The sequence below is a fragment of the Alosa pseudoharengus genome, unplaced genomic scaffold, assembly GCF_046254945.1.
Source record: "Alosa pseudoharengus isolate Yale_2024_CS ecotype anadromous, Long Island Sound unplaced genomic scaffold, YU_APseudo_1.1 YU_APseudo_1.1_scf_21, whole genome shotgun sequence".
NCBI lineage: Eukaryota > Metazoa > Chordata > Actinopteri > Clupeiformes > Clupeidae > Alosa > Alosa pseudoharengus.
Genome location: NW_027468674.1, coordinates 19,486,196 through 19,508,569, shown reverse-complemented (window position 1 = coordinate 19,508,569; position 22,374 = coordinate 19,486,196). Strand labels below are relative to the sequence as shown.

At 40.9% G+C, this 22,374-nt stretch overlaps 2 protein-coding genes across 2 annotated transcripts; both read right to left on the bottom strand.

The window, feature by feature from the left end:
• Positions 1-65: 65 nt before the first annotated feature.
• tvp23b (trans-golgi network vesicle protein 23 homolog B (S. cerevisiae)) lies at positions 66-4,411 on the bottom strand. The gene is made up of 7 exons (XM_076298072.1): positions 4,341-4,411; positions 3,389-3,459; positions 2,859-3,003; positions 2,307-2,396; positions 1,817-1,939; positions 1,306-1,434; positions 66-1,020 (listed from the first exon to the last, which is right to left on the bottom strand). The coding sequence occupies exons 1-7, from the start codon at positions 4,350-4,352 to the stop codon at positions 994-996; spliced, it is 597 nt and encodes a 198-aa protein (XP_076154187.1). The 5' UTR covers positions 4,353-4,411; the 3' UTR covers positions 66-993.
• A 4,379-nt stretch (positions 4,412-8,790) lies between these two features.
• trim16 (tripartite motif containing 16) lies at positions 8,791-21,878 on the bottom strand. The gene is made up of 6 exons (XM_076298071.1): positions 20,940-21,878; positions 17,540-17,635; positions 14,804-15,037; positions 11,513-11,684; positions 10,625-10,720; positions 8,791-10,407 (listed from the first exon to the last, which is right to left on the bottom strand). Exons 1-6 carry the CDS (start codon positions 21,693-21,695, stop codon positions 9,782-9,784), a joined length of 1,980 nt encoding a protein of 659 aa, XP_076154186.1. The 5' UTR covers positions 21,696-21,878; the 3' UTR covers positions 8,791-9,781.
• Positions 21,879-22,374: the final 496 nt, after the last annotated feature.

Sequence of the window (22,374 nt, the reverse complement as noted above, 5' to 3'; positions counted from 1 at the left end):
AATGAGTAATAATAGTAGATGAAATCAGATCAGAGGGAAATGACGAAACTATGTGTCAACAACAGTTTACTTTCTTCAGAAATTCTTTATTTGAATTAGCACAAAATGTTTTTACATGATGTCTTATAAATAAATATTTACAAATACACTCTTGCCATCATACATCCAAATCATTGTACACAATATTATACAATGCAGTTTTTTGTACTGTACAAAAAAACTCATGTTAGCTAGTGTGTGGCAAAACACCAAAAAAAAAAAAAACTGAACAAATAAACAAATCAAACAAAATGGAAAATACTGGGGGTATCCCAAGTACATAATTTAGTGACTAATCTGTCCAAGTTAACTCAATTCTCCAAGCTAACACTACTGTAACGGTATTCTTTTACAAGGGCTTACTACTTGCTCTGAATGAACGTTTTTGGGTTAGTCACTAAACAATGTTGGGATACCATTGAGGGCTGCACTACAAAGTGCGGTGACTGGCTAACCCAGGTAACTTCGGGAGTAACCGCTGATCTCTAAAAGAACACTGCACTGAGCAGCTATTGTTTCTAAAGTAAGGTGTTGTTTGGAGATCAGTAGCCTTGCTTTGTAGCATAGCTCTCTGTTGTATCCATGAACAAAAACATTATGTACAGAGAGGGGGAATATAGAGATGTCCCTTGATCTCTACTGATGAGGTGTGATCACCGTAAACAATCCCCAATGAAATTCAGTAACCATAGAGGCGCTTGGTTCATCCATATGTATCCCTCGATGCTCTTGCAAATGCAAGCATGAGCAAGTCAAATGACCCCACAATCACTACAGAGATGTCAGCCCGCAACCATGGTGACCAAGCAATACAGGAACAGGAAAAAAACAAACTTTGAGTTAATGTTGTCAACAATTCTAAATATCTTGACTTTTGGAGGAAACAATTAACAAAATTCCACTCTCCAGTCTTTAAAATATAAAGCATACGCTCTTCCATAAGGCGTAATCTCCTTAGGATTCTTCCTGGTTGGACATAGCCTGTATGGAAAGAGAGAAAGCAAATAAGAACTCATATAGTCAAAAAGCAAAACAGACCGCAAAACAGACAGTAAAAATCAGGCAATTATAATCTCAGAAAAGTTATTGGTCACAAAAAACATACTATTTTTTCTACAATATTCAGTTTCTCATTACACTTCACTTTTATGTTTCTTGATCACTAACTACAACAACATAATTGTGTAGTATGGGGAACCTTTACTTTCATCTCATTAAACATTCCTCACCTCCCAAGAGTTTAACTTGGTGGTCATCCACACTCACCTGTTTCAGAAACTGCCGCCCGAAGTAACTGGTGGCCATGTTCTTCAGGTTGGTCCTTGTGCCCACTTTACAGCGCACATAGCCGTACATGTTAGCTCCCTGGAGAACCACTCCCATGATGACAACAGCCTAGGTTTTCAACAACAATAATAAGATAGTAAACTTAAGAGGAAGAATAGTGTTCTTGCTTATGCAGTAATGACTCTGTGAGGTCTATGGACTGACACACAACTACAAAACTACAGAGGCCATCAGATATGGATCACATAGCTCCAAATTTGAGAGGATTCTTTTTTTTAATAAATCAAATTTCAATTATTGTTTTGATAATAAATAGCTGTCAAACTCAGATAGGGAACCCTGATCTATATTGAACATGCAAGGTGGGGGGTGTTGGGAGGGCGTTGACTGTTGGAAACTGTACTTTACTGTACATCAGAATGAATATACCAAAACTATAGTTTGTATTATGGCTTCAGTCATTCAAATATAGAGAGAAACACAGTCGTACCAGCCACTTGATCTTGAAAGAGAAGAGAGAGCTGAAGGCAAAGATGACCCAGATGATGGGGCAGATGATCAGGCCGAGCCAGAAGATCCGAGACTCCGAGTCAGAGGCCTGCTTCCCTGAGCCCTGATGGAAAGGAAGACAAAATTATTCTATTCATTCAGATGTAATTACACTTACATCCCTCACTGTCTCTCTCTCACACACACACACACACAAACACACACACACACACACACACACACACACACACACACACACACACACACACACACACAATTAATGTTTTTGTTTGGATCTCAACACAAGGAATGAATTACAGGTCCATACACTGATGGAAGTATGTTACAGGTTTAGTAATGTCTGATCAAACACAACATGCTTTGTACTACTCATCTCCTACACACATACACACACACACACACACACACACACACACACACACACACACACACACACACACACAATGTTAACTTTGTACAATATGGGCTACCTTTCTGGATTCAAACACCCAGTGGCTTTTCCCATCGTCATCCACCTGATTCCACCATCGCAATCCCACCATCAGACGACCAGAGATGTTCTGAGTGATAGAAAACAAACAAGCAGCGGCCAGTCGTATCATGATTGGAAGACGAACACTAAGAACAGCTAATACATTGAGATGCTGGTTTAGTCCTTTTCAGTCTAATATTCAGACCTCAGACCAAAGACCAAAGTCATTAGTAGCCATATTACTGTAAATTACTTGTTGATCAAAACTAAATTAAAGTTAAAAAATGTTCACCACCAAGCTCTGACCGCAACTGAAAACACATATACTGATGTACTGTAGACCTAAATCTCCACCAAGCCAATGTAGAAGAAAACTAAAAGTCTGCTACATGATACAATGTGGAAAAAAACTGTAGCATGTTGGTTATTGTTGTGGTTATGGGATTTTGGCAGACGCTCCAAAGCGTCCAAAACATATATAGTAACATGTAATTGTCCAAAGCGTATATAGTAACATGTAATAATAGTGAGCAAGTGGCGACCCTCTCACCTTGACAGTCCAGAAGTCACAACAGAGCAGTAGGATGATGGTCACCATGGGAGCGATGAAGCTGCTGCTGAGCAACTCACACAGCAAGTAGACCAGGATGGCGCTCACGCGGAAGAACAGGTGAAAGAATGACGCCAACGGATGCCTGAGAGAGACGGTAGAGTATTTATTTACTTACTTATTTATCCTCTCCATGCCCTTATGGACGCTGCTGATGGTATGTTAATGTCTATCCATAAGATACTCAAAGACATCATATAAATCAATGGCAGGGAATTGATTCAGTGATTCATCAGTGAGCAAATGAAGGCCAAGTGGATTGGTGCTGTCTCAAGAAGAGGGACAACCTTCATCCTTGACATTATTGGAGTACTGATAACGAATTTTACATATTCAAGGTGATTACCATGACCCTACATACTCTTACTTGAAGGAGTGAATGGTAGTAGTGGTATAACACACACACACACACACACACACACACACACACACACACACACACATTGATTAAGCAGTTGACAGTCACTGACTTGATTTTGGACTTTGATTTTCGTCCTGCATCTTCCTCTGCATCAAACAGGGAGACATCATCACTTGAGTCCTGGAATATAGATAGGAGCATAACAGTCAATAATACTGTCATATTAAGTCTACAGCTAGCCTACTTCAACACTGACAAGATACAATATCTGACAATTCTTGGTAAACATTGTCTGCAATTAGTCTGCAATAGCAATGCGACTGAAAAATATATATCAGTATTCCACTGCGAATTACAAGTAAATTGGGTTCATAAAATCTTCTCAAGGGTTTGAGAGATCCATTGACGAGATAGGGTATTTGACACCAGGTCAAAGATTGCTGAAAGAATGTCAATATGACTGGGAGTCACCAAGATTTTCGGCTAAGAACGAATAGACTGATGCGCAGAGGTTGTGTAGCCTACTGTATCTGGCTACAAATTGTGAAAGGTCAAGGAACCTCAGCTATATGTCAGGCCTATCAAACTCCTGTTCATTATCTTTGTGAATGTCATAGGTGGACACGAACATACACTTAACTGATTATTGTAGAAGGTTGTCGAAAGAGCGAAAACTTCATGCTGGGCATTTATCTACTCAACACTAACGTTAGCTAATGTTTACGTACAGTTCGCTAAGTTCCGAGGACGCCAACAAGGAAGAGTGCGAACGAGTGGAAAACAAATACAACTGAACAACAAAGTGCACACCTATTCAACTGAATGACAACTCTACTTTGGGTCTATCAGTGAGTTTTGGACCACTAGCAGCTAACTGTAACGTTAGCTAGCAGACATTAAGAGCTGGCTAAATATCACTGATGTTAGCAATCAGTAGTTGGTGAAGATGTAGCCTAAGTGTAAGCGTTGCTTCTTAGCAATACCATGAAAACACGTGTTTAGTAAAAACAACCGTTAAATGGCAGTATTAAACGAAATTGACAAGCGTGGCCTTTACTTACCAGTCGCCTCATCTCTGCTAAAAAATGTTTTCGATACTACTTCCGGATGGTGGTGGATGACGTACAATACAAAAAGGTGACGTGTCCTCTCAAAGTATTTGTTCCTCCACTGGGGGGAGCTCGCTCTACACTTTGAATGAGCCTTCATTTGTTGTAAACACTTTATTTATCCCCAAGGACCAATTGTACATAGAGTAGTACACAGATAAAAATGATATAGACATACACATTGAAGTGTAAAAAGCTGTAGATAATAAATATATCTAAAAAAACAAACAAAAAACAATAGGTCATCCTATGAAATGGGAGCATTTGCGTCCACAACATTTTGATTCTTGCTTTGTCTGTAAATAGCATACTATTACTTGAAATTAAATCACAAAGACAGTTTTTTATCCTGACATTATTTTATCCTGACATTGTTTTACATTGTTTGTTTATTTATTTATTTTATCACTATAAAATTTTAAGCTTAATTCAACCACCCCGTCACACAAATTAGAAAGGAATAACTGTTTTTCATCACAGTTTTAACACTATCATCGCAAAGTAGGGCTGTCAATCGATTAAAAATTTTAATCGAATTAATTACACACTCTGTGATTAATTAATCTAAATTAATCGCATTTATAATTTTTCCTGTGACAGTATTTGAAATATTTAAATTCAAATCGAATCATTGAATAATCAGCATTAGTGACATTAAAGTTCAAAAACTCTTTTATTATTATTTTCACTGTTCAAATAATGGCCATAATAATCTATGATATGACCTAATATGCTGAGAAAATAAATTCAAAAGTGCTTCGGGAAGAAGTTTTTTTTCACTACAAGGCATTTCAGGCCACAGATATAACCTAGGGGACACAATGAAAATAAATTAACACTCCCCTCAATGTCAACACTATTTCTTTGCATTGAACTCCAGTGATATGCAAATTCCTTGCTGCAGACATTGCAGAGGACTTTATTTTAAACTTTATATTTTTAACACCATCAGGCCATTTTTTAAAAGTAAATGTTCCAATCAATAATCTAGGCAGCACATTTTCTTCTCTCTCCTTCATTTTACAGTCTAATGGTTACTGACTAGAACGGCTCGGGGTCAAAGGTCATACGGAATCGATTAATCTGCACTTTTTTTTTAATCAATTATTTTGTCTCAAATTAATTAATCGAAATGAATCTGTTAGTTTGACAGCCCTATTGCAAAGTACATTACATTTCTTGGCTGAGGTAGAGTCTGGACAGAGAGTGGATAACAAGGCTGCTAACGTAGTTTGAAGTTGAGGAGTTGAACAACCACATAAAGGTTGCCTGCCTTTGCTTCGTTCTGCAGCATAGGTTGCGGAGTCCTCGTCCAGGGGGAGCCACTCAAAGGAAGGGAACAGGGCATGTGTGGGGTTGTCTAAAATCCTGCTAGCCAGCCTGATCATCTGCTGCTCATAGAGAAGAATAGAGAAGAAAACTTTAGAGGGGAAGTCCTTAGAACAGACATTAACCACATTGTGTAAACACCTGCGGTTTGAAAGGCTGATGTAACCAGCATGTGAAAGAGAATGTGATGGTGCCCTCAAGGAAGGAATAATAAAACACTGTGCAAGACAATGCTTTTTTTTGGCCACATATGAGTTTAGATATTGTCCCTGCCAGAGGCGGACAGAGTACACAGCTTCATTACTTGAGTAAAAGTACAGATACCCTTTGCTAAATCTTACTCAAGTACAAGTAAAAGTACAACAGTTAGATGTCTACTTAGTAAAAGTGCTGAAGTACTTGTTTTTAAAAGTACTTGAGTATCAAGAGTACAAGAGTAGCCTACATTTTCTAAATATTGCATTACTACTGCCACAGTGCTTACATTTATGTACAGAAACGTCCTACATGGAGTTATGAAAAATGTTGGTAACACTTTATTTGAAGGGGTTTACATAATGGTGACATGTAACCGTCATAAGAATGACATGACACATGTCATGTACATTAATGACACATTATTGATGTTTATGACTGTTGTCATAATGTGTCATTCGGTTTTTGGAATGTCAAGTTGACATTGTTTGGGTGTCATCATTATGACAATTTGACATTAGCCAAGGTGACATTATTTGACAGTGTCTTTGTCATGAGAACTTGACATCAGCCAAGAAAATGTAACACGTTTACAATATTGTCATGACGACTTGACATTAGCCAAGAAAGAAATGCAAGGTGTTTGGCCTGACTTATCTTCTGGGTTTTTGAAGTGATGGGCCTGAACAATTGACTGTCATGACACCATTATAATTATGTCATGAACACTTTCCTTGGCATGATATTGTCATCACAACTTGACATAATTGTTTAATTATTACATTATCATTCACTACATACAGTACATGAAACTTCAGCACTAGCATACCACTCGGTGAGTTGCACAGTTTTGAAAACAAACATTAAGGGTTGTTTTAGGACATGTTTGAGTATGCCTGTTGGCAGCCACTCTGAGTAGTCAAAGGCGATTCAAAACGAGTCAGAAAAGTCGAGACAGGACCAATCGTCAAAATTTCAGTGTCCACCACTCTAGTTCATCCAAAACAAACCAGAAAAGGGACTCAAAGTGCTAAAACCACTGCCACCTACTGGACAAATACGGTGTGCAGGGAAAACATAACTAAAAGTAATCAAGAAATTAGATATAATGTAATTCTATTAGTAGGCTATTTTCGAGTGGGTTACATCTACAATGTACGTTCAATATTGTAATGAACTGAGTCTAGCTGGTTTATGACTGTGCTCCCATGATGCTGTTCGTGTGTTAAAGTGTCTTAAGCCAATAAAAACCATTCTGAGACAACATTGCAGTTTGCTACAATATGTTGAGTATATCTAATTTAAAATGGTCAGGCTCATCACTTCATAAACCTAGAAGATAAGTCAGGCCAAACACAGTTATATGTCAAGTTGTCATGACAATATCATGCCAAGGAAAGTATTCATGACACAATTATAATAGTGTCATGACAATCAATTATTCCGGCCCACCACTTCACAAACCTAGAAGATGAGTCAGGCCAAATACAGTTATATGTCAATTTAGCATTTCTTTCTTGGCTAATGTCAAGTTGTCATGACAATATTGTAAACAGTTTACATTTTCTTGGCTAATGTCAAGTTGACATGACAGAGACACCCTCAAATAATGTCACCTTGGCTAATGTCAAGTTGTTATAATGATGACACCTAAACAATGTCAACTTGACATTCCAAAAACCGAATGACACATTATGACAACAGTCATAAACATCAATAATGTGTCATTAATGTGCATGACATGTGTCTTGTCAATCTTATGACGGTTACATGTCACCCTTGTGTAGACCCCTTCAAATAAAGTGTTACCAAAATGTTAATACCTTGGAGAATGTAAAAGGAATTGAAAGTAAAATCAAGTCATATTCATCTTTTTACCATGTTGCCAGGGATGGGCAGTATTTCTAATATATGTATTTAAAATACGTATTTCAAATACAAAATTCTAATTGACGTATTAAATATGCAAACACAGATCCGGTATAAACACTGACCCCCCCCCCGAAAAAAAATCTCCCGTTTTTGGAAAGCTAAATGTTGACAGGTATATGCTCAAAATTGTACTCAAGTACTGTACTCAAGTAAATGTACTCCGTTACTGTCCGGCTCTGGTCGCTGCTGACATTTCTTGAGGATTAACTCAGTGTTGGAGGTGAATTTCATGAGACTAAGGTTGTGCCCAGATATTTATATTTGTCCTCTGATACTACAGGTTCCCCATGGATGGTAGTAGTAGCCGTCTCAGCTATAGTGCCTTCTGTTTGCTAGAGAAGGTCACTACCCTTTCCTTGGTCTTGCTGTTGAGTTCCAGATGGTTCCTATTATCACACTACTCCACAAACTTGTGGAGAGAGCTGAACCATGTTGTAGTGAAGACTAGGAGAGCAGTGATCATTATTTGTCAGCAAACTTAACCAAATGACAGTTCAGTAGAGTTGGATGGTCCTGCAGTCATAAAAAGCAAGGAAGAGCACACAGCTCTGCGGGGAGATGTGTAGGAGATCGTAATGTCACAAAACCTGACACCCCTCACTGATTTGACATTTCAATTTATTCAGTTTAAATCAATGACTTGAAAAGAAATGGTATTAATGGGTTCAAAGCCAGTAATATGTTACTATCTCTTTCAGTTTACACATAAGACTAGCCTGGCCATTTGCCATAAGGTCAGGCTAACATAAGACTAACCATTCAAGATTCAAGAAACCATGCATCTGTGCGTGAATCGTTTCCAGTTGCTGACTCAAGGCATTTAAAAGAATTTAAATGATTTGTGCAACCTTTAGCAAACCAGTTTTACCAGGCTGTCAGCAGTTCAGTGGAAACTGGATTATTTGTTCAAGAATAATATAGAATAATATGTTTCGTTTGTACTCTGTTGTTATGGCAAATTCATTTTATTGTTGCAAAAAGACAAAAAAAAAGTAAAACAATCCCTCTGTGCATCTCTGTGCATATACAAAAAGGCAACTTTCCTTGCAGCTTACAAATAAATATGGTCAGTGGTTCAGACATTGCACAAAACTGAAAAAAAAAAAAAACAGGAAACAGGAAATGATCCTAAACCATTATAGACACACCCAACATATACAAAAATATACTTTTTCTTAAGTTTCACAATGCTATGCTATAATGACCTATCAGGAACAGACTTGTTCATGAGAAAACATTTCTGATGCATTTGCTTTGTCATAGAAATCTTTTTTAATGGATGTTATTCTGAGGAAGAACTAAGAACAACATAATTTCACCCAGTGTCCGCATCCTCTCAACTATGATCTCAGTGTCATCGAGGTGGACCAGTGTAGAGGTGAGTGAGCCAGTCTTCAGTGCTTGATCTTAAATCGCGTGGTACACACGTGGTAATGGCACGTTTCGAGACAATTGTGTGAGACAAGTGTTACAGTTACAGTTAAGGTGTGTGTGTGTGTGTGGGAGGAGGAGGAGGGGGGGGGTGTTAATATGTAACAGGTTTACATTTTCACCACTGAGTGCCCCCAGCCCTGCAGTGAGTCCTACTGTGGCCAGCAGGGCGGAGACATAGTAAGAGTGGGCAAAGATGAAGGTGAAGAGGGACTCTTGAGAAAATGTTCAATGTTATGGCCCAAGGCTTCTTGTTCTAGAATGTCCACTTTGATCAGATAAGAATCATGAAACATGGCTACCACTGTGAAACATGGCTATCACTGAGGAATGGTCTGTGGACCAGTCCTTTATCAACCAGTAAAACAGTTCATGAGGTCCCAGCTGAGCCCTACTATGATTCTTGTTCCAGAAATGACAGTGTGAGTGAATAAGAATTGACCATGAAACATGGCTACCATTGAGGATAATAGTCTTAATACCACAGTTAATACGGTCAGGAAGTCCTATTTTTGCACAGAGGATGGTGCCAAGGGTGGTGCCGCGTGAAGAGTAGGTGGAGACGAAGGCGGAGAGGGGCTCTTGACTGGCAGGGCTCCCCCTGGTGGTATCAGCAACACCACATTCTCCTTCTTGGACAGCCAGAAAGCTGGGTAGAGTGGCTCCAGGAATTCCGCCTGGTACTCGTGGATCAGGGACATGCCGTCGTCCACACTGTAGAACGCCAGATGGCCACGGTGATAGTCCACGTAGACACCGATCCGCGTGGCCTTCGGGACGCTCAGCGGGGTCTCCACGTCGCTGTGCCAGGCCGAGAAGCTGCGTCCGTTCCACTGGAGGCACCAGGAGAAGTTGTTGCTCGTGATGCAGCAGTTGCTCTCCTTGCCCTTGCGCTCGATGCTCTTGTAGGTCAGTCCCACGTGTGTTCCCTCACCGCTGATGTCCACTTCGAAGTAGTGGCGGTCCATGTAGAAGCTCTCGGTGGTCAGGACCTGTCGCCAGTGCTCGAAGCGCTCCGGGACGTCCGGGTAGCTGTGCTGCCAGGGGGTGGTGTTGGTCACCTTGTGGTTCTCCTCCGTAAGACGGAGGAACTTGTGGACTGTGTTGCCATCGAGGTTCAGAGGACTGGAGTCTAAAAGGACATTTCAGGCTAAGGTTACGTTTAGGTACTGACATTACATTTAAGTGCATTTTAACATTCATATAGCTTGTATGACTGGCCCATTGTCAAAAGTGACAAAGGAATGTATACAGTATCATGACCACAACTAAGTTTATATCATATTACTTTACATACAAGTGCCTTAATCAGTTTCTTTCCTTGGTTGGTCATAAGCAGATACACTTACACTTCATGAAATCTTCTCTAGTCTTTGGGTCAGGAATGGACACATTTTGTTTAGCTGCAACAATGGTCTGTACTGTGGTTTTAATGCTGAGCTTATCTGGAAGGGGGGAAAAAAGAAGTAAAATGTGTGGTTAAGTTACAAATCATTTGATGTCAATATTTATGTCTATTAATGGAGGATGTGGATTGAGATCTAAAGGAGATGAATCACAGTGGTGAATATATCATCTGGATTAAGTCATTGGTTATCGTAAGCATGACTAGCAAAATTTGCCGCAAGTCACCAGGCAGTCCTTGGGAAGAGTTTCAGCTTGTATTTCTGCTGATACCGGGTGTGCCTGTGGGACACGTCGGATAAGCAGGTCACCGGACGTGTTGGAACACGCCTCTTCTCTGACTCACACAACATTTTCAAAGCCAATTTTAGCTCAGGCTCCTTGATGTCTCAATGTGTGTCATTACTCCCTGTTGAGTTGGTCTGTTTGTCCGGGGCAATTCCACGGAAAATTGATTTTTTTTGTCACATCCATAACACCAGTGAAATGCCTTGGCATTTGTATGATGTGAATGATAGCATTCATTTTTTGTGCATTTTTTCTCATTTACATTCTTCAGCCAAAAATAGCAAATGCTCAAATTTCATGTAATCATTCACATCATACCATACCATCACATTTTATTGGCGTTATGGATGTTACCAAAAATGTAATTTTCCATGGAATTGCCCTCTGGGTATTTTCAGTTATATGTTGCCACGTCCATGTCTATGACTATGTGTGTTTGTATATGTCTATGTTTGGAAGAACGAGAGCAAATGTGACAGACTATGGAAGTCAAAAAAAAGGAGACACAAAAGGAGAGATTGGAGTGTGTGGAATGTATGACGTACCATTCTTGCAGGTTTCCTTGAGCGTTTCGAGATAGGTGGAGAGGAGCTTGTCACACAGCTCCTGGGTTGAGCTCACGATGACGCGGCTGAAGGCGTTGAGGCGATCCATCAGACCGATGGAAACCCCGGGCAGAGAGATGTCTGGAGCGTCTTTTTTCCATTGTGAGTACTCCTGCAAGTACGAGTAACACTTTGTTTTTTTTACGGCCTGTCTCACAAAACTGCTTTGAGCAAAATCCTACCATAGCAGCCACCTCCTGATGCATATTTGTACATTCATTTCATTTCAATTCAATCAATTTCTCAGGACAATTGAAGTTGCTTCGCTTTACAGGGCCCAGAGACTGAATGTCCTAGAGCAGGATTAACCAGGGAACCACTGGCTTTCGGCCCTGTGGGTCAGCAAAGACATTTATGGTGGTCCTTGGCCACAAGTACATTTCTCAGCCTAAAGAATTTGCCAATGTAAGGTGTCCTTATCAATCAATATTATCAATATTAATCCCAACGGTCACAATAGTGACCGTACAAAAAAATCTGGCTCCTGTGCCTTTAAAACTGTTACTGGATGAATTATCAATACATTTCTCATAAAAATAGAAACCTGAAAGGGTCTCAGTTAAATATGTGCAGTGCCAAACGTGTGGTGTAATTTCTCACATGGCCAGAGCTGCTTATGTTTTGGTTGCACCCTGACCAGAAAATGTCCACCCAAAAGCTCCTAAACTAAAGCTTAGAAAAGTATGTTTATTTAAACATAGGACAAAGATTTTTGGTACACATCATCTTTAAGGTGTTTAGTATGGAGGGATGCAATTGAAATATATGAACTTTGTTCAGCGTTCTCATAGCATGAGTGAACATGATGACGGTCACAACTGTGACCGTTGGGAAACAAAATAGTCCGATTTTAGGGATTTTCACACATTTCATTGTACAATCATCTGATTTCCACAAAATTCCATTCAAAGATAATATGGGGACATTGCCCACATGGCATTTATCAACATGGCCTCTGAAAGTCTCTATTATATTCTTTTACATAGAAAATCCATTATACCACACTATTATACATACTAATTGTAATAGCTGATTTTCTATGCTGTTCTTTATTTTAATTTCACTTTCAGTCACTTCCTGCACATATCAGATCTAACTGACTGCCCAGATTTTAGAATCACACCTCAAAATCAGTAAATCATTATACTTATTGACTATTATATTACATAATGTCACATATAAACAAGGTGGTGGGGTGTATAATCAACTTGCCAGTCAGCCTGTTGAAGGCATATTGGCTGAATTTATGCAGAGACTTGCAGTAGATATGAACAACCTTACCAGAAAATGTATTCCCCACCCCTTTTCCCAACAATACCCCTCCACTTATGTACAGTAAAGGGCCTCTGCCACAGGGACCAGTCAGACGACCCAGAAGCAAAGCTTCATGTGATCAAAAATAAAGATCAAGTGTCTCAAGAATCTGCTCTCACACTATTGTATGTCAAAATTACAGAATGTTTCCTATTATGCATTTAGAACCGTACTTAATTCAGTGGTAAAATTAATCAAATGTAGCAATATAGTGGATATCAGTGGATATCACACCCCTCTGACACTAGATTAGACCAATAACTGAGGTCAGAGCAGGCTCCTATGCTCCTCAGGTTTATATGTGATGGGATCATGGAAAGGTGTCCTGTGTTCCCCAGGTCAAGCATTGTGTGTTTCCAGGGTCCTCCAGCTTTATAAAGCACATAATAGGTACCCGAATAAGCATAGGTCCCAGGATACATAGGACACTGGGAATATAGGGCCTTATGAAGATGGCAAGTTACTTAGTTGTATGCTGTGATAAAATATGTTTAACAGCACTAACCAAACACACCTCTCCACTTGTGTGTTTGATGCCAGACAGGCTCATATGGTAATGCTGTTGTATATGCATTTAGAACCTTACTTAATCCAGTGGTAAAATTAATCAAATTTAGCAATATAGTGGACATCACACCCCTCTGACACTAGATTAGGCCAATAACTGAGGTCAGAGCATGTTCCTATGCTCCTCAGGTTTATATGTGATGGGATCATGGACAGGTGCCCTGTGTTCCCCAGGTCAAGCATTGTATGTTTCCAGGGTCCTCCAGCTTTATAAAGCACATAATAGGTACCCGAGTGAGCATAGGTTCCAGGATATATAGGACACTGGGAACATAGGGCCTTATGAATATAAGGCCTTTGGAGCATAGGGACCAGGTAACATAGGTTCACTTTATTTAGTGACCTTAACCATACCACTGAGCAAAGGAGACCAATTGCTGGTCCAATGGAAAGGCAATTAATGGCATTGGACATCACTTTTTGTAACATTTGTGGTTGCTGTTGTATTGTAGGGAGGTGTTGTTTACACTATAGTCATAATAGTGTGATATAATGCCTTTTCTATGTAAAAATCGGTACACTTATAATATAATAGAGAATTGCAGAGGCAATGTTGAGTATTGTATTGTGATACAAAACTAAAAGTAAACAACAGACCTGGGACAATGTCTCCTTATCATCTCTGACTGGAATTTATTGAAAATTAGATGATTGCACAATGAAATGTGTGAAAATCCCTAAAATCAGACTATGCCTTTTCCCAACGGTCACAATTGTGACCAAGCATAAAAGACACCTTTTCACCCACTTTTTCAGGAAAATTTGAAAAAATAGTAATTAATTACTTCAAAGGGTTACTCAAGACACATGATTTTGATATATTCAAGTCTGGGAAAAATTTGGGATTAAACGGGTTAATGTTTACCCATAATAACTGTAGGCAAATTATACAAGTAATTTGCCTTCGTACTAGCTGGAGGGTAGTTTTTCATTTGACTGTGACCCAGGGACTACCATTCTGACTAATGCAGCAATCTGAGGACCTCTACTGAATAAAACAAAAACGTGATTACCACATTACCACAAACTACATTATAATTGCATGGCCAGGGACCACCATAAGTGCCTTTGTGATAAAGCATGACTTGAGTACAAGACTATAGACCAAGTCTCTACTAGAGCTAATATGCCAATGATGATATGTAGGCCTAAACCTTCTCCCTCATCAGTGAACTGTGTCAGAGGAAATATCCAAATCTGTGATAAATTGTTACAAATCCAAATTCTAAATTGCCACAGTCATGTCAGTAGCTAAAATCACATAAAGAGCTGCTTGAAGATATTTCAGCATCAAACTACAGTGGCACTGAAGGCCAGCATCTATCATGAACACGGAGGGTCATGGCTTACCTGTAGAAAGTCCACGTCGTTCTTGTTGCGGGAGATCTTCTCCACCTGCGTCTGGGTCTTCTTGAGGTCAGTACAGCGCTGCTCCAGGTGCACGCGGATGCCCTCCACCTGCCGTAGAGCTTGGCGCTCCTCACCCTCCACCATCTCCGTCACCTCCCGCTGTGCACGCTCCACTGCGGCCTGCAGCGCTGAGAACTGCTCCTCGATCACACTGCGGACATCCTTCACTGATGTCTGCCAATATTGGGGGACAAATACACATGGTTATTTATTAAAGCACTGTCTTTTTTAGAGCACATGGCAGTCACAGAGAAGTGGTCAGTATGATAACTCATTATTATGCTATTTCATCAAAAACAAATGGCATATTGTCAGTTTTTTTAGTATCTAACATTGAAGCTAAAAACTGTTTGACACTAGAGGTTCCTTCGTAAATTTAGTATAGTAAAGTAGTAGTACTATACAGTATATACTCTTTTGATCCCGTGAGGGAAATTTGGTCTGCATTTATCCAAATCCATGAATTAGTGAAACACACACAGCACACAGTGAACACACAGCTAGTGAGGTGAAGCACACACTAACCTGGAGCGGTGAGCTGCTACAGTGGCGCTCGGGGAGCAGTGAGGGGTTAGGTGCCTTGCTCAAGGGCACTTCAGCCGTGGATGTGGGCATGGGAGAGCAGTGCTCAACCACTTCCCCCGCCCACATTTTTCCTACTGGTCGGGGATCGAACCGGCAACCCTTCTGTTACAAGCCCGAACCAGTTACCATGGCTGCCCCTTGGTTAATTTAAGGTGGACAGTGAAGGACTGTCCAGTGAAGGACTTTTGTTTTCAAGAACACTGGTACATTGATTCTGATCTGATCATACCACTTATGAAGAACTAAATAGTTTATGTGTGACAAAAATATTAATGTAATGTAATATTTGTAATGTCATTTATTTCAGTTTCATTGCAGATAAAGGTCAAGACTAGCTCAGGAATAAACAGGATCTCCTTGGAATCTTGGACCAAATAGTAACAATAGAGGTCATTCTTGCTGGTAATTCTTTATAAAAGAGCGAGATCAAAATGTCCGGAAAGAGATGTCACTTCCTGGACTCCCACCCAAAGCCTTTTCACCCAAAGTATTTTCACAGACTCCCAGGCCTGAGGGAGAAAAGAGGCACTAGCTCTCCCTGGTCTCGACTAGTCAGGCATATATTAAAATACCAAAATAAACTAAATGTCCTTAGTAAACTGTGAGTGTGAACTAAATTTGGGTATGTGTGATTTCAGCCATATTGGCAGTTTACATTTCTAAATAAATTCAAGCACCTTAATGGAGTTCGGTTTGGAAGACGATCAAAAGTCTCTGGCCAAAAGTACAGAGACATGCAACAGTTCAAGTTGGGTCACCGAGGAAAAGCCAGTAGGCCTTGTGGCTGTTTCTAGATTACAGGTTCATAAAAACCCAGTCTGTGTATCATAGTCATATTCATATGGTTCCACACAGAGCCATAGAAAGAAAGAGTTGCAAGACTCTTTGGTAACGTCGCCACGCGATCAGAAGTTCCTGTGCTGAATGGCTGTATCGCAGGAGGTTGGGATGTATTTCTGGATGTTGGAGGGCATAATCTAGTAACTCATTGACTACTGACCAAGTGATTGGTCGTTTTCAGTTCCAAAACTCCCATTATCCGGAAACTGGCATGGAAAAGTGCTGCCATCTTTTTTACCGGGTCTCTTATGGGAGTGTCGCCACTCTGTTTTCTCTACCGCTCTGGTCCCACAAAGTGATGATGACTCCCTGACTTTGAGAGGTGTTCCTCAGCAGTTTGTGACTACCAGGCCAATGAGGTTGGGGCCGAAACTCATTCAAAGAACCGGAGATTAAATCAGCCCAACCTACAGGCCTCAAGTCATCACCCGCCACTCACATACTGTAATACTGTAACCCACAGTTAACCCAAATTACTATGTGTCATCCAGGTACGGTTGTGTGGGTAGTCAAAGGAAGTCTATGAAGTCACCGCTCTGGAATTTCAAAACAGCTGTACCACCACAACAACTTGTTTGGTTGGCGGAAAAACACTCCCACATCAAACATGGAGACAAGACGAATGGTATACAAAAAAAAAAGAGATAAGACCTACATTTTAGCTGTGCGATGATGAAACTACAAGAGCTCAAAAGATGTCTATGATTTTATAATTCAAATAGAATTCCCTCTTTAGATTTCTTACTATTAAACCCTAAACAAGTCAATAGAAACAGGTGAGATTTTACCACAGCAATGGCTATGGGAAATGAAGGGTAGTGTAGCACATGTCCCCTGTCATACATACACTGTGTTATGCATGGGCGGATTATTAACTTTTGGGCCCGTAGATCCAGATGTATTAAGGGCCCCCCACCAATTGTGGTATATGTGGGAGGGGGGGTTTGGGGGTCTTCCCCCAGAATTTTTTTAATTTGTTTGATTTGATTTCCTGTATTCTGGTGCATTTTGGGGATGGCCAATACTAAATTCAATCAGATTCATAGCCTACATCCTGATTTGTTGATATTGAGGCAATGATTCCATGCAAAGGCTTGGGCTTCAGGGCCCCCTGGCCCCTTGGGCCCCTGGGCCTGGGCCCAGTAGGCCCGTGCAGTAATCCATCCCTGGTGTTATGTAAGACCACGGAAGCAGTGAAACAAACACAGACAGTGTGGGATAAGCCCTTCTTAATGTTGTGTAATGGCGTACCTCGATGGAGACGGTGTTGACCTGAAGCTTGTTGATGGCATTCTCCGCAGCACTGACTGTCTTCACCATCTCCTTTTGCTTATCGTTCAACTCTTTCTGTCAGTGGAGAAGAAGAGAGAAGCTTAGTGAACACATATACGCATGCATGAACGGACACACACACGCACGCACACACACACACACACACACACACAAACGTTTTTTGTTTCTTTTCCATTTCAGTGCATCTTATCTAACCTGCCTCTCAACTGTTAGAGCAAGGGGCTAATAACATCAAGTTCATACCGACCGAGCAATACACACACATACATTGATGAAAATGTGTTGTAGTGTAAGCCACTTCTGATTAAAGTCTTTGATGAATGTAAATGTAAAATTATTCAACTCAATATTCTCCCTTTGGAAAAGGGTTGAGAGTCTTTTGAATAACATTTTTCACTTCACTGATTGAGTCAAGCCACATTCCTGAGGCAGGTCTGGGCATCCCATCATTCAGGTTCCAGTAACTCAACAGCAAAACATGTGCCTGAAGGTGATCTTTCCCCTTTTCTCAACAGGCAAGACTTGAGCAAGAACTGAATGGTGGGAAATATTAAGGACTTGGTGATCAGCATCAGACAGAAATACAGGCTTATAAATGCCACTCTTTCAGTTTAAGGGGACATGTGTAGGGGCAGTTAATGAGGAACTGGTTCTTCCTGATGGGTGAGATTGAGTTGCTGTGCTTTGAGGGAGTTATACAAATAAATGTCATTCTTGTCCCGACACACATATCATTCCTTTTGTTCTGCAGTCTTTTCTTTCAATGTTCTGCAATTTCCTCCCCCAAAGTATACATCAGGTTCCAGTTTCAACATGCTCCAAGTTGGAATGCTCTGAAATGCTGTTTCAGTGTGTAGACTCCACGTAGATTCAGTATGAGACCATGGGGGAATAAATGCATAGATGCTGAAAAGGGTTTAGTCTGCTGACATGAGAGAAATCATTTGGCCCCACAGGTGGATGATTTGAAAAAAAAAATGTTGGCTTGGTCAGTCACTTCATTCTGTGTGGCTGTATGGGCTAAACATCTGAACATTAGATCCAAGTTTCCAGTTCATTTTATGAAGAATGTGTCCAGTATTTTTGCTTAATGGGGACTATATTAATTCATTAATCCTACAAAACCGATGAAGCCACTCTGAGGAAAATGAATAAGCACTTTGAATCATGAACCTTAATGTTCTGATCAAACAGGACTTGCCCATTGCGTTACGGAACTGCATGTCAAGAGGCACTTGTCAAATAACGAGTTGTACATGCATGAAACACTGCTCCTGTTTGCTCATGGAGTCTGTCATCTCAGACTCCAACTGAGCAGGAAGCCAGTCCCTGTTATCTGTGTATGTAGCATGAATACCCTGTTTCCTGAGTATCACAAGCTTGTCACTGACTGTGCCCAGTCATTTAAATGACAATGGCTGGACATACCTCAAGACATCTGAAATGAGGTGCAGACCTGACTGGGATATGTGTCCTGACCAGAGGGGTCATGACCCCTTTAGTCACATGAGTCCAGAGTCAAGGGTCAGGTGATCTAAAAACCTTTGGAGAAATATGCCCTAGATGATGCTGAACAAAAAGCTTTTTTAAAGTTTCCTCTTGGAAATGAGGAAGTACACACCCATACACAAATGAGCCAGTGTTCCAGTTTCTGTGCCATCTAAATGTCAGTTTTGAGAAGTTTAAACTTGAATAGTCATAGTCTCTTCACTCAAATGATAAATACATCCTCAGGAGAAATGCCTTGGAATAGGTTCAGCTCAAGGTTCTGAAGAATGTATGCATCAGTTCTTCTCAGTCAGATCAAATTCTGGCTGTGCTATTTTCTCTTTAACACTAGAACTGCCAAGAATTTCAAAACTACTAGAACTGCCAACGTGATTATTTTGACCGTTGGAATTTAAACTCAAAACTTCACCAGCAGAACTATTTTTTTAATTTTATTTTTTAAATCAGTGGTCAAAATAACCCATCATTATTGCTTATGGCTTATTCAGTCAAAACATGACTATTCATTTCTGCTATTATGGCCTTCATCAGGGCAAGTGAAAATGATTGATAGTTTATCCAGAGGAATTCCCCAGAACTGATACTTCCTATGACCTTAGAAGAATTTGTTTTACAAATAAGTTCATGTTTATGTTTATGCTGATTCCCTCACTCTCCACCTCAGGCTGGCGTGTGATGAGAGTTCTGGAGTTCTGGAGCACCCAGGTGGAGGCTACACATTGGTGGTGGTTTGTGACGATTCCCCTTCACTGTACAGCACTTTGGGTGCCTTGATAAAGCTCTATATAAATGCAAAAGTTATTGTCGTTGTTATGTTTGTGTTAGTTTTATAGTTTTTAAAAGATGCTTTTATCCAAAGTGACTTACAATCACATCATTAAACCTTTACCTTTAAACATAAACATTCAAATTAACGGTTTAACAGCTTAAATAATAATAAAAAAACAATATTAGCAATTTTAAGTAAATATAATTTAACAGAATAGATGATCATTAGATGCCTCCATTAAGAATGTTTTAGGGGTTCTCTGTGTGAGAAGACAAAGACTCTAATCAACTCAGATAATCAACTCAAATCCTGAAACTGTGTCTATATGCAAATATTGACCTCAATGAGGTAATGAGCCTTTTACTTTTGTGTCATATGAAAACATAACTGATATGATCTCTTCACAGCTCTTGATTAAATTAAAGTAATATAATCACCTGCAGTTGCCGAGACTTGCTTATCACTCACTGATTAAATTGGGTGCAACTGAGCAGTTAATCCTATGCAATGCATTCCTCTCTCTGCACCAACTCAAGTGTTTGACAATATCTGACCTGGCAGTCTATCGGTCTGTCCTGACTATTTTTATCTGTTTTCCTTTGATCTGGGTGACGGTGTGAAATCCCTTGTTATTTTTCTTGAAACACCTGTCGAGTCCTGTCATCTTTATGGCACATTCAGTATCATGTGGGCTTTTCCACACTCTTCCCATGGCTACAAGGCCGTTGGTATATTGTGACAAAATGGACTTTAATATGTTAGTAGAAAAATATTTGAAATCAAGGTGCCAGCAGAAAAGTTAAGTTATTTTATTTGTCCTATAGGAGATGAGTCCTCTGTATTTTTGTGAAATTTTAGAAATGTTTTGCTGTTATTGGGTAGAGAACTTTGCATCTGAATATATTTGTGTGTAAGTACTTAAGACACAGATTGCAACAGATTGCAAAACATATTTGGCTGTCTGTGTGCAACACCTTTTGCCTATGTGTCTGTTTGTGGTGTGTGTCATATGTGGCATGGTGTGTGTGTGTGTGTGTGTGTGTGTGTGTGTGTGTGTGTGTGTGTGTGTAAGCCCCTCACCTCTATCTTCTTGCGCGCCTCTTCGATGCGCATGGTGTTGTGTCCATGGTGGTCCTCCGCGGCACAGTCCTGGCACACACAGCAGGCATCGGTGATGCAGTACAGCTCCAGCGGCCACTTGTGGCTCTCGCACGTCCGCCGCTCGATGTCCCGCAGCGGCTCCACCAGCCGGTGGTTCTGGAACTTGGCGTTCTCCAGGTGCGGCCGCAGGTGGTCCTCGCAGTACGACACCAGGCAGGTGAGGCAGGAGCGGGTGGCGCGACGCGGGCTATCGATGCACGAGTCGCACACCACATCATCCGGCCCCAGCACCTCCTCCTCCACCTTCTCCACCTCCTCCACCTTCTTCTCCTCTGCTGCTGCTGCGCCTTCACCATTCTCCTTCACCTCCCTTTTCACCTCCTCTGCATCCACCTGCGTCTGCTGCCCACTCGAGTCCTCCAGTGGCTTCTTTGGATCCTCTGACTGCTTCAGGTCCTCCTGGATCTTAGCCTCTTCAGTGGCGGCAGCTGCACTCTTGGACTCCGACGCCGTCTTGTTGGGATCTTGGGTTTCCGCTCCCTCTGATTTACTCTTAGTGTCTGAGCCGTTTTCTTTACCTGCCTGCCCGTTCACCTGAGGCACGACTGGACCGGTTTTCCCACCACTCCCGCTCTTCTTGCTGCACTGAGGACAGTCTTTGCCCTCCTCCGCCTTCTGAGTCCCCTCGCACAGAATGCATTTCGTCTGATCTGAGGTCAGCTGTGTGTCTGCCATGGCTTTCTCTTTCTCTTTCACTTTCACTTTTTACTATCTCGTTCCTTCCTCCAGACTGTCAATCACTGGACTCTGTGATCCACAGGTTCCTCGTCTGTCCTTTAAAAAAAAAAAAAGACGAGAGAGAGAGAGAGAGTAGTTGAGACTGAAACCGCTGCTGTGAACTGGCACAACAGCACTGAGCCTCTCGCATAGTTTCAGTGTGTGTGTCGTGGACGCCCCTCCCACTGAGAGGAGAGCACCTCCCTTCAACTCCTTTCATTTCAGCAGACAGGAGCGGTGCAGGGAAGAACAGGAGGAGCCAGCTGGGGCTTTCAGCAGGAATGTCTCAAATCAAAGGCAGCTGTAGGTGTAGTGTTGCCTGTCTCCCGCCTCCTGTTCACCACATACATGAAGTACAGGGGAAGGGTCAGGTGTGTGTTACAGTTAAACGCTTGGGCAAACAGAGAGCAGAGCACTCACCGTTGGTTTGTTTGTTTGCGGCATTTGGGAAGGGTGGCTTTTGTTGACTTTAACATGTGCTGTGTGTATGTAGTTTTGTTTGATAAAACATTCAAGGTTGAGTACACACATTACTTATGCGGGTAAGAATGGCAAACTGTACTTTTCTGATATTCTGATATTGTCACAATGTTTCAGTGAGAATAAACCAAAAAGTTAGATGTAGCCTACAGTCCTT

Bases quoted from the DNA above. Each gene is read 5' to 3' on its own strand.
- trim16 (XM_076298071.1), bottom strand. From the start codon at position 21,695: ATGGCAGACACACAGCTGACCTCAGATCAGACGAAATGCATTCTGTGC. The intron at 15,038-17,539 runs GTACGCCATTAC...CAATATTGGCAG, and splicing joins TCAACACCGTCTCCATCGAG to ACATCAGTGAAGGATGTCCG. The intron at 11,685-14,803 runs GTAAGCCATGAC...TCGTACTTGCAG, and splicing joins ACGACGTGGACTTTCTACAG to GAGTACTCACAATGGAAAAA.
- tvp23b (XM_076298072.1), bottom strand. The intron at 3,004-3,388 runs GTCAGTGACTGT...CGTCTCTCTCAG, and splicing joins AAATCAAAGTCCAAAATCAA to GCATCCGTTGGCGTCATTCT. The intron at 1,940-2,306 runs GTAGCCCATATT...CCTTTCCATCAG, and splicing joins GGGTGTTTGAATCCAGAAAG to GGCTCAGGGAAGCAGGCCTC.